The following is a 16,840-nucleotide window of genomic DNA, read 5'->3' on the forward strand; positions in this document are numbered from 1 at the left end:
TCAAACTGGACTATTACTATGCTTGGCAATGTAAAAGCATAAGCAACCTCATGCTTGGGAACTATCCAAGTTTCCTCTCAGGGATCTGCTCAAGTTCATTTCCAGACTTTTCAAAAAGAAGAATAAACCTCATAATAGTCTCAACTCAGTGGTTTTATGCAAATCCACAGACACTGTCATTGGTAAAGAAAAAAAACTCTTCATATAGATACAAGATACACTAGAATTCAAGCTATTTAATAAGAGTGATGGAGTTGTTCAAGAAAAAGAACCTCAATCTCAGAAAACATCAAAAGACCAGGTGGGACTTTTATTTGTATTACTTTGTAAACATTGGTTAATGCCAAATAAAACTGAATAAATAGAAGGAGATAAGTTCAACAATATTTTGCCTTTGAATGCCTTTATCTATATTAGATATGCACCAGTGATACAAAGCTGGTAAATGATATATACAATAATCCAAAGAGCAGCATTTTCTAAGAGAACTGGATTCATGTTTTCTCTATTTTTGTATTTGTTGGATCACTGATCCTGTGATGTTTACATAGTGGGATATATGTTCCTCCTCACAGAATTTTTTATTAAAAAGACAAGTATTTCCATTAAAAAAAAGTCAGGATTACTTGCCAGGTAATATAAAATATCACAAACTCAAATTGTTTAATATTGTCCTTCTCCTTGGCTCTGTAAAATTAAATACACATTTCTGTACCTCATTTTAAGTTCCATTTACAAAGCCATGTTTTAAGACATAGAAGAACTAGATATACTTCGGTAGAAAGAAATAGTGAAGTGACTCTCAATTCTTAAAAATAAATAAAATTTTCACTAAAGTGAAAACATATTTTGTTGCTTTGTACAATAGATACTTTGTACAATAGCATCTAACACTGTGTTTAAAAATTACCTAATTAATTCATTAAAATATAAAACTTTATGTCATTATGGTCAAGGCATTCTATATTAAGATCAACTCCATCCTCTAAGAGTTAGGTATCTAATTGGGAAAATCAGAGATGTACATAACTATAATACAATGAAGCACATCAATGAAAAAACCCTGGCTCTATAAAAACTTCAAGGAGGGAGAGACCTCTTCTTGCCATCAGCAGTGAAAAGACAGTGGACACCATCTCTATCATCCTCTAATGTTCTTAGAAGACCACAACAACACAAACCCACAGATAGCAATCATTCCCCACTAATTCTTCCCATGAACTTTCTAAGGAAACTTGTCCAAATAACTTACTATCCATATCTATCACAACTTTCTATCCACCCATGCTAATCTACTTCTCTTACCCTTTGAACCAGAAGAACAAAGCATACCATCAAAGTAGTGAACTCTAAGAAAATGCACAATGCCAATAATGTTGTAAATCATTTATTACATCATGAAAATGTTACCACACTGCCATCCTGTGGAAGCACAGTTACTGGCATTCACTACTGCATATGATATTCCCAATGTGCTCGAAGAATTCCAGAAAAAATGGTCATTAGGTCATAGGTCAAACTATTCTGTTTGATTATTTCCAGTCAAAGAAAATCTCTCTGACTTGGGTCAAATGCTAATCTTTTAAACAGAGCCTAAAAATCTTTTACTGTTAAAATACTTTATTCTTTATCTAAGGGTATGTATGGGATAGGGACAAAATTATATAGAAAACTACTTAAGGCACACAGATGAGTTGTTCTATCAAACAAAGGTACTGAAACTTCTGATTCAAGCTCCATTAAAATTTTAAGTTTTCAAGAAGACCCTGTTGTTCCCCAACTAACCTTTAAGTACCATCTCCCTAACAAAGCAAAGACTTAAGTCAATGGTACTCTTTAGACTTATAAAATACTGTTGTACTTCCTTTTATTTAAAGTTGGAAAAGCTTTCGTGAATATTGGATTTCCAATAACTATGATCCACCATTAAATCACCTTAGCATTTCTGAGTTCCCTCATTTCCTGTTTGATATTTAATGGAAAGGTCTAACTAAATATTCCTTTGCCATTCTGCTTCTCTCTCAACCAAAACAGTATTAACCAAAAGAAACACCATGGGGAAATATTTGAGAATCCAACCAATTTTGCTTTATTAACAAATATGATTAAAGCACTATAAAACTATTGAAGCCTTTTAATAAAGATATTTTATTACTTAATTACTGTGAATCCTGGGTAAATAAGCAGGATGAAGAATGGTAAGAAACTTACGAGATACGAATTAAAGCTCAGAACTGAAAAAAAAAAACATAAAAATATGAATTCTTAATGATGAACAGACATATATAATAAGGAAAATAATTTCTCTTTTCCAAAGATGCTGCTCATCATTAATTATGTAGAGAATGGATCTTTGTAGTTGTTTTTCTTTCTTTTTTTTTTTTTTAAGATTTTATTTATTTGCGATAGAGACAGACATTAGAGATTGAGAGAGTGAGTGAGAGCACCAGCGGAGCCAGGAGAGAGAGGGAGAGGGAAGAGCAGGCTCCCAACTGAGCAGGGAGCCTGACATGGGGCTTGATCCCAGGACCCTGCAATTAATGACCTGAACTGAAGGCAGAAGCTTAACTGACTGAACCACTCAGGCGCCCCGAGAATGAACCTTTGAAACAGATACTTTATAAGCATGATTTGCAAAAAGCAGCAATGACTTGTTCAAAACACTTGACAGAGAGACACCCAATATAACTTTTAAGAATAGCATATGTATTTCATACTGATACCTAAAATAACACCAAGGATAGTACAGGAGAAAATAAACAAACATATATCTGAATTTGAGTTTTATTTCTGTCATGTGAAAACATTACTCATTTAACTTCTGCCAATGGTTAATAAGTTACCTAAGTACATTAAAATATAAAGTGTGTGTTTAAAGACTATATGAAGAACTCATGAAATATATATAATTTTTACATAAAAGTATCAGATAATGTTCCTAGATAAATAATTAACTCCTTTAAAGCTAAGATTAGTTACTAAACTTAATATGCAAAGAAGCAGTAATAGACAAATATCAGTAACCTTAATTCACTCATAAACTAAGTAAAATAAAGAATTTAAACCATGCAGATTCAATGTTATTACTAAAAAACTAAGCAATTTAAGTTCTTCTTAATGTAGCTTTTCATAATGTCAATTACTATCACTAACTAGTTTTCTAAATTTATTTAACTAATATGACTAAGACTCTGTAAATTTATACTACACAAACAAAAATTTTCTGGACTATGAAACAAAATTCAGTAAGAACAGATCCTTAAAGGAAATCTAGTATCTATTCTTCTAGATAAGAGTATGAAATGATTTACTGCTTCCGTACAGTTTGTAGAACATGAACATTTATTGTTTCTATTCACTGAAGAACCTTTTTGGATTAAGCTAATAATTACAGCTAAATCATAGGTAAGACTCTTGTTCTATATATCCTAGGTCTTAAAACAAGAAGACAGTAAAAGACTAATCCTTTGAAAACTAAATAATGAGTCATGTTAACAATATGGATGGCAGAAGCATCTTCAAGTGCACATGTAGGTATAAAATTTTCCCCCCAAATAAACTTTAAAGTACCCACTGAGAAAGTTGTAAAAGGAATCCTTAAGTATTATATACTAGTCTAAGAAGAATTTTCCCATTTCTTTCCTCCAATAATTAGTTTCAATGCCTACTACAGGACAGTCATCTGGAAAACTCACTTTATGGAACTAATATCGCAATTTCTAACTTTAAAATGAAAACTTCATATAAAAATTTAGGGGGATGGGGCAATTATGATAGTCCCTATTTGTCTGTCTGCTCTTGGCTTATGTTCCCTTGAAGGTACAATAAAGAAGAGAGGCAAATCAATTAATGCAAGATAAAAAAATCACTGATAAATTGAACATTCTAGATAGCATGGGAAAATTATGCTTTAGTGTTATATGGACATATTCAATCCTTATAAAAATCTATTTATAGGCTATAAATGTAATCTTTCATGTGGTAAAAATTTATCAGCCACAAATATAAAAATGTATAACCTTTTATTATTTCAATATCTCAGATCTAAACTATCAAAATGATTTTAGTTTATTTATATACTGAATCCCTTTTAGGAGTCATTTTGTAATAAGTTACTATTTAGAGTAGGTTTTTAAAGACATTCTATTACCTATAACTGAGTATCAGCACAAAAGGCAAGGACACCACCTTGCTATTTAGCATTTCTAGCCCATAAAATGGTATTAGCAATTAAAAAAAAAAACATTTCTGTATAAGAAATATAATTCTTATGTTGTTTTTCAAATTCTCAGCTGATTTAGAAACATCATTTTAGAAAAAGCTATTCTTTGTTAGGTATAATTTTTTTCTTTTCTGGGTTTTCATTTATTTAACTGTATAATGAAGGTAACTCTGATTTCTTGGGAAAATTACTTTGCAAGACAATAGAAGTTATGTGCAAGACGAGGAATGTCACTTCTCTTCTATTTCATCAATTACCCCCATGCATCTACCTCAGTATGCTATTGCCCTATAGTTTTTGTTAATTCACAATACTCCTAATTCCTCTTTCCAGCAGACAACCCAAGGCTTTAGAATGGGAAATGTTAATAAAGGTAAGTATTAGTACAAATAACAAAGAGTCAATATCATAAATTCTTCACCTATTAAACTTCATATGAACAAATGGGAGGTGTTTCTGATCTCAAGCCAACAAAATTAAAGCCTGTCATAGTGTTTTTCAAAGGACATTACCAAAACAAAGAATTCTACATATTTAAAAAAATAAAATTGGTAGTCTTTCCTATAGCAGACATTAGCTTTATTTTTAACAAGAACGCATTCAGGAGCAGAGATAGAAAAGTATATTTGTGTCTAAGTAGAAATTAATGGATGGCAGCTAAATCTATGGGCAGAAATAATAGATGATCAACAGATAGCATCTAAAATTGGAAAATAAAAATCAAGAAATAGGAGTTTCAAGTTGTGCTGCTATGTTTTATAAGAAATATATACTTGGTCTTGATCCAATGCTCCTGGCACAGAGCCCCAAAACACCTGGAATTTCCTCAGTGATGAGAATGATTAAGGTGTTTTTTATTATGTTCCTGGATGACTTTTGCATCTCACCTAAGAATAAAGGCTGGCTGTCAAAGGGAACCAACCACATCATTAGTGGATCAGAATTTCAATCCCAACCCCTTGACCTCCAGGTATGGGTGAAAGGTTAAAGAGTAAATTCAAATGGCCAATGGTTTAATCAATCATGACTATGTAATGAAGCCTCCATAAAACTTCAAAAGGACAGGGTTCCAAAAACTTCAGGTTGAATAAGTGGAGATCTGGGGAAAGTGGAATGCCTGGCATTCCCCATACCTGGCCCAATACATCTCTTCCATCTGGCTGTTCCTGAATTAAGTCCTTTTATAATAAATCTGCAATCTTATAATTACCCTGGTAAATTAATCAAACCAAGGAGGGGATCATGGGAACCTATGATTTACAGCCATATGGTCAAAAGCACAAGTAACAACCTGGACTTGTGACTGGCATATAAAGCAGAGTGGCTAGTCTTGTGGGACTAAACCCTTAACCTGTGACATCTGACGCTACCTAAGGATAGATAGTATCAGAATTGAGTTGAGTGTTATGATATTCAGCTAGTATCAGAGAACTGTTTGATGGTGTGGGAAAACCACCCCACATGTTGGACTGATGACCAGAATCCTGAGAAGCTTATTAGTGGTAAAAACCCAAAGAAACAACTGAAAGAACTGAAAGTGGTTGTCTCAACTTAAGAATTTAGGGAGTGAGCCAATTAAAGAAAACGTGGAAAAACCCCTGATTTTGCTTATAAGCTTTGTAGTAATATTTGACTTTCTCAGTTACATACAATATTATCTTAAATTTTAAAATTATAAATAAAAATAAGCATACCACTCTATTAATGTGTTTTAGTTGCTATTTGGTATTTTATCTAACACACCAATGTTATTTCTCTGTTATTTTTCTCATAATCAGAAATAGCTGTAGTGGAAGTGTATTTACACTTAAAAAAAAAAAAAAATCTTTAGATAGCCTCAGTCTTTATAATCACCTCTCAGCCTCTGGAACTCTTTCTTCCTGTCTAGTTATTCCTTCATAAATTTAAATATCAAGAGCAGAGGCAAACACTTAAATAGCACTTTTCATTTAATCTTAAAATTCTGCAAAGTGGGAATCATTATCTCCATTTGTTTGCGTGAGGACTTTATTAAAGCATAAAGAAATTAAGTAACCTGCCCAAAGTTGTACCACTAGTAAGTGACTAGACCAGGAATTGAATCCTGTTAATTTGGCTTTGCAGTTCATACTCTTACCCTGATACGGCACCTCTCATTTATAGTTACACCATCACAAACTCTCTGTAAGTCTGTTTCCCATATTATTTCCTCCTCTCAAGATCAAAATTTACCTCTAAAACTTTCAGAAGGACATAGTCAATTAGAAAGCCTAACAAGGTTAAGACTTTCCTGAAACTCAAAAGTTAAAACTCCTCATTTCCATTTTGTTCATATGCTAGAATTACTCTGTAATAATGAAATTATGCTGTATAATATAAGCTCCCTAGAAAAGGACCATCTTTTGATCATCTGTGCATCTTAATGGCTAGCACAAAACTTAGTATCTATTAAACATTTAATTCTCTAGTGAACCAATTTGTTTAAATTTCCTAGGGTAAAATTAGACAAACTAAATTCTAGTGCTTCCAGCTTTTGTATCCTAGAATTTTTACATGCAATTTTTCTTTTAAGTTCTTCTGTTATTTAGCGTATGCTTTGTTTATATATGCCAAGTATAATATGATGCCTAAAATTTATGGTTCTACCATTTTTGGTTTTACTTTTTATTTTATTTTTTAAAGATTTTATTTATTTGCAGAGAGAGAGAGAGCACAACCAGGGGGAATGGGAGGCAGAGGGAGAAGCAGACCCCATGCAAGGAGCCTGATATAGGACTCGATCCCAAGACCCAGGGATCATGACCCAATGAAGTGAGCCACCAGGCTTCCCTGGTTTTACTTTTTAATCAAAGAAATTGAAGGGGGAAAAAAAAATTGAGGGGGGGGGCACCTGGGTGGCTCAGACGGTTAAGCATCTGCTTTTGGCTTGGGTCATGGTCTTGGGGTCCTGGGATCAAGTCCCGCATCAGGCTCCCTGCTCAGTGGGGAGCCTGCTTCTTGTCCCTCTGCCTGCTGCTCCCTCTGCTTGTGCTCTGTCAAATAAATAAAGTCTTTAAAAAAATTTTTTTTGTTGTTTTGTTTTTTTAAAGTAAGCCCTATCCCTAATACGGGGCTTGAATTCACGACCCCAAGGTCAAGAGTTACACGCTCCATGGAACGAGCCAGCCAGGCGCCCTTCTGGTTTTAATTTTAATGAACTCAGTAGCAGGATTACCTTTCTTCACTCAAAAACTCTACAATCCTAGAATAATTTGTTCAGAACTAAAGTATGTAGTATGTCTATAATACTTAACTCATTATAGGATGATTCCACCAGTAAATATTACCATAAAAATACACTGTGGATATAAAAAGTAATTCTGTTACAAAAAATGTGACTGTTATTCTCCTTACCCAAATGACTTCACTAAAACAGACAGTAAACAAACTCCTCAGTGACATTTAAAAAATCATTTATCAATACTAAGAAATTAATTCCTTCCTTCTCCTTAAATTATTAGTCTAATAAGACCCTTATAAACCAACAGAGATAAAATTCACATTTCTATAAATGAAAGAGCAAGTCTCATTTATTATGACTTTAGTACATGTTCATTAGAGAAAATCTGGAATCAGAGAAAAGTATGAAGAAAAAAATATCAGTAGTAGTCCTGGCTGTCTGTCTACTTTTTATTAACATTTTCTTATATCATTAAATACCAATTTTAATGGTACCATAATATTTCATATATGGCAACACTATAATTTAAGTGTAATTTAAATGCCCACTAGAGAAATTAAAGTTTCTCTTGTGGGCATTTAAACTATTATCACGATAATAACATCATAGTGAACACCCCTAAATATGTCTCCATATCTTTAGTAATTTCTTTGATAAAAAGTGTAATAAATTTTTACAAAGTTTAAATAATTTTACATCTCATTAGCATTATGTGATACCTGCAAACCAGTCTTTCTATAAATGCAAAATAAGATGTGGGTGTTCTTTTTTCTTGTTAAACCATCACAATCCTACTTGTAACAGAGTTTTGTATAATTCACATTCCAATATAGCTACATATACCAAGTCCAAAATATTTCTTAACAAAATAAATTTAACTTTATACAACAATTCTTCCCCACCCAAATTTCAAGTAGTAGAGGCTTTTCTTTTCCCTTACCTACCCAGTCCACTCCATTCCTGTGCCACACCTGCCCTATACAACCATATTATCTTCCATGTGCTCCCCTTTCCACATGTGAACAAACTTGAGTTTTTCCTGGCTTACCAACATATTCTAAAGACATATGGAAAAAATTTACTGAAAGGGAAAACCATTTTTCATAATTATTTCAAACAATTCATTTTTTACTTCATTTAATTTGATACTGAGAACCCAATCAAATGTATGGTTATGAGTTTGCCATTTGTCAATCATTATTTCTTTATCCAAATGTTTCTGCTCACAAGGAGAGAGAATACAAAGAATGTTATGTGGTAAAATGAGAGGACAACTTGTGTATATACTTTATGATGCTTTCCTATTTTTCAGGATCATTAGGTTAAATTGAACTTAAATCTTGATACATTCAGGATAAAGAAAGAATTGATTGTTCCATACCAATACTTTCCATCCATTTTGAAGTAAACTATGAAAGAGCATAAAACTCACCTAATATACTCTTAGTTATATGAATGGAATAGGCGATTAAGGAATAAGGAAGGTGAGGTACAGAGTTTGAATATCATCAAGTTATCTGAGGCGTTCACTAATCTAACTTCACACACATACACAGTATCCCCAAACTACTATATTTTTCATCCCCCTGAAAAGAAGAAATATTTTCAAGAGCCAACTAAAGCAGTATTAATTGTGTACTTACTTTTGTAAAGTTACCAGAGAAATCCTATCCATCAAATACAAGATCATTTCTTAATTCTCACCCTTAGTTAGTTCCTAGAGCTAACACTCAAGGGAAGTTGGGACAATGCTCCTGTTTAAAACTTTTATATGGTAACTCTATGATTAAGTTTTTAATCATGCCAAACTACTGTTTTTTCCTTTAATTAAGTAAATAAATTTTTATCTTTGTGCTACTGCTTACCAACAGCATTACCATAATGGAATTGTATTATTTTACTAGGACACTGGGTTCAGACCACAACTTTTCTGATTAATTCTACATATAAAAGTTCTGTCTGTCATAGAAAATGAGCCCGAAGATATGAGACAACATCTACTAAGCATCTTATTCAGAAGACATGTTTTAAACCCCAGAGAGAAAATAAAGTTCATAGAAAAAAGGTTTGGTCTATGCTACTATCTGAATCAGTGTGTCCCCCAACCAAATTCTTAAGTTTAAAACTAATGCCCAAGATGATGGTATTACGAGGTAGCTTTTGGGAGGTAATAAAGGTACTGTGGGCTCCATGGAATAGTACCCTTTTAAAAGTGGTCCAGAGAACTAGCTCAGCCTTTCTACCATGTAAGGACAAAGCAAAAAGGTACCAAGTATGAACCAGGAAAGGAGCCCTCACTAGAATGTGACCCTTCTGGTACCTTAATCTTGGGACTTCCCAGTCTCCAGAACTGTGAGAAATTTCTGTTGTTTGTATGTCACCTAGCCTGTAGTATTTTGTTTCAGCATCCCAAATGAACTAATACTGCCATATATTATACAGAAAGGGCTTTCAAAAATTTATAAAACTTTTTATTTTGAGGATGTTTAATCTCATAGTGACTAAGTCAAATTTGAATAATATGTATATGTAAATGATTTCATTATAGAATGCCCATTCCCACCCCCCAAAAAAAGGCTGGGCTAACTAATATTAAATTTAGTATGTGTAGACTAATTTCTACAAAAACAAAAGAAAAACTCAAGGAAAAGTTGGCAGCAATGCACCTGGGTAAAAATGCTGACCCACCTTATCAATACAAAAAAGGCAAAAAAAAAAAAACCACAAAAACCCACCAAATAATTTTTACCTTCTTATGGGTAATATGGCCAAACAGAAATAGCTGTTCAATGAAAAGAATGTATATGAAACATCTCTTAGAAGCCGAAATTTCAAAGTCAAATCACTTACCTATGTACACTCTCTTGCTATATCTCTGCATCAGTAACAACACAAATACATGCAGTGGAATAAGGTTGATAATAAACACATAGCCACCCCAAGCAGAGACCTAGGAGTTAAGAAATGCAAAGTTAAATAATTTAAGATGTTTGCTTCAAAAAATAGGTAAGTTTTATTTGTCATGACAATCTAAATATATAAAGAAGAGACAAATACGATTCTTAACAATTTTGAGATATGCTTAAAATATTTATATAACTTAAAAAAACCTTTTTCTAGTTATTTTTATTGATTATTAAAATAACACAATCCCATAAATCCAACATGGTATTCTATGTTCACTGGAGAAATTAAATAAGAACACTATTTGGTCAAATTAAATAAGAACACTAAGAACACTGTAATTTGTCAATCGGTAGTAAAAAGTCTTTTTCATGAGGGTAAAGATTCTTTGGATATAGATCATAAATTTTTAAAAGAAAAAAAAAAAAGGATCTTACTTCCCCCATTTTGATAATTACATTGCAAGAAGCTTGACTGAGAATAAGAACAATCAATGTTAGCACCAGCCAACAAGCGAATTACAAGGAACACTCAGATAATCTGGATATGTTTTGAGATACTCAAAATAAAAGTGCTACCTCGAGTAGAAATTACTTCCTACTAATGGATTACAAATCAAGATTCCATTTTAATATTTAGCATATATCATAAAATCAGAATACTCTATTTAATCAGAATAACTGAGTATGTTCTGGTCTAATTTTTTGTTTTTTAAAGTAAGCTATGTGTGGAAAGTGGGGCTTGAACTCCACGACCCTGAGATCAAGAGTCACATGCTCTACCGAGTCAGCCAGCCATCCCTGTTCTGGTCTAAATTAATAAAGATTCTAAAGATAAGGTTTATTCTCAACCAAGAGTATTACTTTTCTGAGTACATTCAATAGGCAATAAGCTCTTGTCAAGATAAAAATTTTAGGTGTGCACTAATAATTAAAAGCTTAGAGGAACCATTTTACCAAGTCACATTAGAAGAAATGTTAACATATATATTGTAACAATGCTACCCTTGTCTAAAATGTTTCAGGACCACTTGTAATGAACTACCCACCTTCAGTGTATAATGCATATAGGAATACCAGTTTAGTGCTTCAGTCCCATACTATTTCGCACCAAAAACAATGTTACTCTGATTGAGCACAGGTCCTAACTGAAGGATTTCAAATTACCTTCAAAATTTAAATGTAAGCTTCAAAGAGAATGGGTACAACAGCACAGAATATGTCTTAGGCTTTAACCATTTTAAAAGGGGCATGGATAATTTGGATGCATATATTCCATGATATTTGTTTAAAAACGGGAAAAAAGCTTACCTAAAATTATCACTAATTTTCAGCATAAGACAACTACATAGGCTGTGCTGTGGGGAGAAAAGGCAGGAGAATGAAGAGGTAATTTTGATTCCCAATCTTAAGTAATCTATTGTAAAAAGTATATAGGTAGTTCCTAGAAAATAGGACCATTATTTAGAAAAAGTTAAACATCTGAAAAGGAAAATTTTTGTTTTTCTTGCTTCAAATATTATATTTGAGGGGTTGAATATTAGCTCTCCCACTAAAACAAAGTCCATACACACCCCAAGGACGGAGGTAGGGAAGAGGATGGCAGTAATAAATAGGAATGCATTAAGCATCCTAAAGATTTCAGGAGAAAGGAAGTAGAGAACTAGTCTAAATGAGAAGAAAATGATGACGGAGAAGAATTGGTCTAATTGCCAAATACTTGCTAGACCTCATATAGTTTCAAATTGAAATCTTACCATATAGAAATACGATAAGCAGCAGCACATTGTCCAAAAAACTGACCCAGTTTTTACAGATTTTACCTAAAACACAAACAGGCAAATGTTTATAAATGTTCCTGCTAAATAAACAAAGTTAAATATTTAGTACACTTGTACTACAAATAGCTAAAGTTAAAGTACAATGGTTATTCAGATATTCAGATCCACTTAATATATGTATTTAGAACACTGGGCAAGAGTCAGACATTTTATAAATAGCCCTGATTTTTCTGTTGTTCTTATGCAGTTTTCAGGAAAAAAGAATCACCTTAGAAGAAAAAAATATATCATATTTTTCTATTTGCTTTACTTTCTATTTTAAAATGATGAGTATCAACAAATTGAGATTTTAACTAAATAAATTTATTCAGCAAATCTACATTTTTATATGTGATTGGTTTCCTTAGGCATAACACCTTAATCTGTAATTTTTCATCATTTGAACATATATATCTTACATACAATTCTAAATATGAGCATCCATTTTTGAAACCTATCATCAGGAATTTTCATACACCATAAGCAAGAACAATAAGCAATAAATAATAATCTATATCCTCAAGAAATTGACAGTCCTACAATAATTTCTAGGGTATGTCAGAAAATTCTCAAAGACTCTGAATCAGAAAAAGAACCTGCAATCAATGAAAGGTTCAAAAAAATGACAAATCTCTACTGTCTAAAAAAACTAACCAAAGAAATAATTCCCAGATAAGTTTATATGCTCCTTTGAAAATAATGGTTTGGTTTAGAAAACTGACTTTTAAGTTTCAAAAGCACAAGTTCTAAATACATACTTATGCCAAGAGCAAAAATGTCATCTTTATTTAAAAAAAATATATATATATATACACATACATACACACCTGATTTGAAGGAATTTATGTTTAAAAGGACTCTGCTAGTACATTAAAACAAGCTACAGGTGACATGTAATCTTTGGGGGAACTGTAAAGCAAACACACCCCCGAGAGGAATGAAAGGAGGGGGAGTGGAAGGAAAGAGAAAACATATATTATCAGGCTGACTTCTATTAGAGTAATGAAATATTGCTTTGAATTCAACATTGTAGTATATGTATGACAAAACACATCCCCTTTCCCCCACTGAAACTAGTTTCATCTATGCTAAAATGTGAATAGAGAAGGTAGTATATTAAAATACTGACATTTTAAAAGTGAAAAAAATTTCCAGGGATGATTAGAAATTATTCCTATAATAGTCAATCTCTAGAGAGTGGAGAGGTGAGATGGAACCAAGTGCTAATGCCAAAATCAGAGACCAAGAGACAAATTAGAGAGACCAAAGATGATTTTTAGAAAGGAAAACAGCTACCAGGGAAATGGGAATGAAAAGAATGTTCAGAAAGGCCTAATTCTTTTATTTTTTTAAGGATTTTATTTATTTGAGGGAGAGAGAAAACAAACATGGCGGGGGGGGGGGTGGTAGGCAGAAGGAGCACAGAGCCTGAGGACGCAGGGCTTGATGATCCCAGGACCCTGGGATCATGACCTGAGCCACCCAGGTGTCCCAAAAAAGCCTAATTCTAAGTGAGGAGACTAGAAGAAATAGTGTTCTCAGAGGATGAGATGCTCCAGAAATAAAATGGAATCCCAAGAACGGGGACAAGAAAGCGATGGCAGATAGATCAATAAAAAAGAAAAAAAAAATGATTCTACCTTGCGACTGAGAAAAAAAGGCTATTCAGTGACTTGAAGGTAGGGAAGACAAATGTTGGCAGGGAAAACCTGCAAATGACCATTCAGTGCTTTATATTTATGTGTCAGTTATTTTATTGCGTCTTAGCTCCAAATGCATGCTTCAATACATATTCTATGATAAACAACAGAATACTTTCTAAGTATTTCTCCTTCAAAGTGAATATGATGTTAAGGTTTCTTGGTAGAGGGTACTGAAGGAACACTATAGCAGAGGCTCTCCAATCATTTCAGGTGTAGGCTGGTGTTGGTGGTATGGGCGTGAGAACATCTTGTAGTGCTGACCCTGGCCATGTAGCAGAACACGATCTTTAGGACTCTGCAGCCTTGGTCTAGTAATAACTTTTCTGCAGTCCTCTTGACATGGTAACCAAAAGCCCTATTCAACACAGCTTCTTGCCCCTGCTGGTATCCAAACTTCCAAAATTCCACTGTACACGATGCTACAGGTTACCAACTCCCCACTCCTGCCTCACTCCAGAGGGTAGCCAATCACCTGTCATGCAGCTCCAAAGCAGCTCTAGGCTGGGCTAACCATCAAACTTCTCTGGGCCTAGTGGGCAGAACCACACTCTCTCTAATGAAACTTGAATCCTAAGTTTGTCCTTCCTTGACTACCTTCCCTCAGCCCTAGCATATCATATAGCATTTCCTTCTGTATTACTCTTCTATCATAGTTAATACTTTTTTTTCCTAAAACTCTCCTTATGTGATCTACTGTGACTGACTGGGCCCAGTTCTGCTACAATCTGTTACCAAAAAATACTTATAAAATATACTAAGTATAGTTCATATCCTAAAACCAACTGTGTAGGCTGAGAGAGAATGAGAAAAAGAATCAAACATATTCTGCTGTATTTACTAATACACACAAAACTCTGCAAGGTTATGCTGGACACACAAATTATAACTCAAGTCATGACCCAACTGGAGAGGTAAGACACAAAAGCAAGAACTAAAGTCAAAGCACAATATGACTGAGACCTTTGGTAAGTATGGACACTGAGTGGCATAAGGTCCTTATAACCTGTTGTATTACCTGTTGGTAACAGAAATACAAGTTGGGAGGATGGTATATATGACTGGGTGTTGAGGTTCAAATTTACAGTGGTAGGAAAGCAGACCTAAAGGAGTAGCTATGTTCAAAGCTAAATGAACATGTTTTGATGAACTACTAGAATTAGAAAGTAGTAGAGAAAAAGAAGTTGAGAACTCCCTAGTTTTCTACCTTGCAGCACTACAACCCATCAGTGGGGAAGAGGAAGGCCAAGAGATGGTAGGTTTGGATAGGGTTTTTTTTTTTTTTTTTTAACTCAGTCTTTGACATGTTAAATATTAAAACTCCTGAATTAGAATTCTTCAACAATGGAACTAGAAATCAGGAGGAAAAAATGCTTGGGAAATTCCCAAATATTAGGAAACTAAAAAACATGCTTCTAAAGAACCCATGGGTCAAAGAATCAAGAATTAGAAAGATACTTTAACTACATGACAATGAGAACACACCATACTGAAATATATGGAGTATAGCTAAAGCAATGATGAAAAGCATAATTTAAATTTCTATTAGAAAAACATAGCTAAAACAACTTGACTTCAACACTAAGAAGCTATAAAGGAGCAAACCAAATACAAAATAGAATAATGAAAGTCAAGAATTCAATGAAATAAAAAGCAAATACAGAGAAAAAGAAACAAAACCAGAAGGTGAATAAACTTTTAACTAAAATGACCAAGAAAAAAGATACAAATAACCAATACTAGGAATAAAAGAGGTAACATCACTATAGACTGTACAGAAGTTCAAAGAATTATAAAGGAATATGATGAATAATTTACGCCAACGAATCAGGTCATATACATGAAATGAAAACTTTCAAAAAGAAATATTTTATCAAATTATTCATAAAGAAGCAAAATCAGAACAGAATTATATAAATAAAAAATGAATTAGTAATTAAAAATCTTCCCAGGTTCAGATGATTTCACTGGGTGAAAATAATCAACAGTTATGGAAGACACAATACAATCCTATAAAGATACTTTCAGAAAACAGAGAAGAAGGAAACACTTCCCTAACTATTTTAAGAACCCGGTATAACCCTGAGATCAAAGCCAGACAGGGGAGCCTCCATAGCTCAGACAGTTAAGCATCTTCCTTGACTTCAGGTCATGATCCCAGGGTCCTGGGATCAAGCTCTCAGAACTGAACTCCATTTCTCCCTCTCCTTCTGCCCCTCCCCATGCTTGTGCTCTTGTGCAAGCTTTCCCTCAAGTAAATAAATTAAAAAAACAAAAAACCAAAGCCAGACAAAGATATCACAAGAAAAGAAAACTACATGTTAATAATCCCTCATGGAAACAGAAAAAAAATTTCTTAATAAAATATGAACAACACAAAACTAGCAATTAAGAAAAAAAGAATTGTATATCATGAACAAGTGGAATTGATTCCATGAATTCAAGGCTGTTTTAACATCTGGAAAAAACAAAACAAAACAAAAAATCACCGCAGTGGTTCCCAATTGTGGACTAAGGAGAAAGTACTCCTGGCATCTAGTGTGTGGATGTAAGGGATACACTAAACACTCGGCAAAATAAGAAATAACTGCCTGTCCCCAAATGTCAACAGTATCAAAGAGAAACGTTGAATTAATATAATTAGGGACAAAACCATATGATCATCTCAACAGATACAAAAAAGCTACTGACAAAATCCAACACCCATTCATGATAAATAGTCTCAAATTGAAAATATAAGAAAACTTCCTTAAGCTATGGTAAAGGACATCTATAAAAAACAACTAACATCATACTTAATGGTTAAAGTCTGAATGCTTTCCCTTTAAAATCAGGGAGGAAAGGATAAAAAAATTCTCACTGCTTCTACTGAGCACTGTTAGAGGTTCCAACCAGTATAATGAGGCAAGAAAATTTCTGTTCTTAGAAAGATATTGTTAAAAAAAATAAAATATCAAGCTACAGACTGGGAACAAATGTTTACAAAACATACATCT

General features: G+C 33.3%; 1 protein-coding gene across 1 annotated transcript in view; it reads right to left on the reverse strand.

The window, feature by feature from the left end:
- The window catches only part of STT3B (STT3 oligosaccharyltransferase complex catalytic subunit B), a 96,086-nt gene that overhangs the window by 22,387 nt on the left and 56,859 nt on the right, over nucleotides 1-16,840 (reverse strand). The window contains exons 4-5 of the mRNA XM_059162396.1: nucleotides 12,082-12,147; nucleotides 10,272-10,371 (exon numbers count right to left, since the gene is read on the reverse strand). Coding sequence (XP_059018379.1) covers nucleotides 10,272-10,371; nucleotides 12,082-12,147 — 166 coding nt within the window. The remainder of the gene's footprint in view (nucleotides 1-10,271; nucleotides 10,372-12,081; nucleotides 12,148-16,840) is intronic.

This window comes from Mustela lutreola, chromosome 2 (assembly GCF_030435805.1).
Source record: "Mustela lutreola isolate mMusLut2 chromosome 2, mMusLut2.pri, whole genome shotgun sequence".
In the NCBI taxonomy this organism is placed as follows: domain Eukaryota; kingdom Metazoa; phylum Chordata; class Mammalia; order Carnivora; family Mustelidae; genus Mustela; species Mustela lutreola.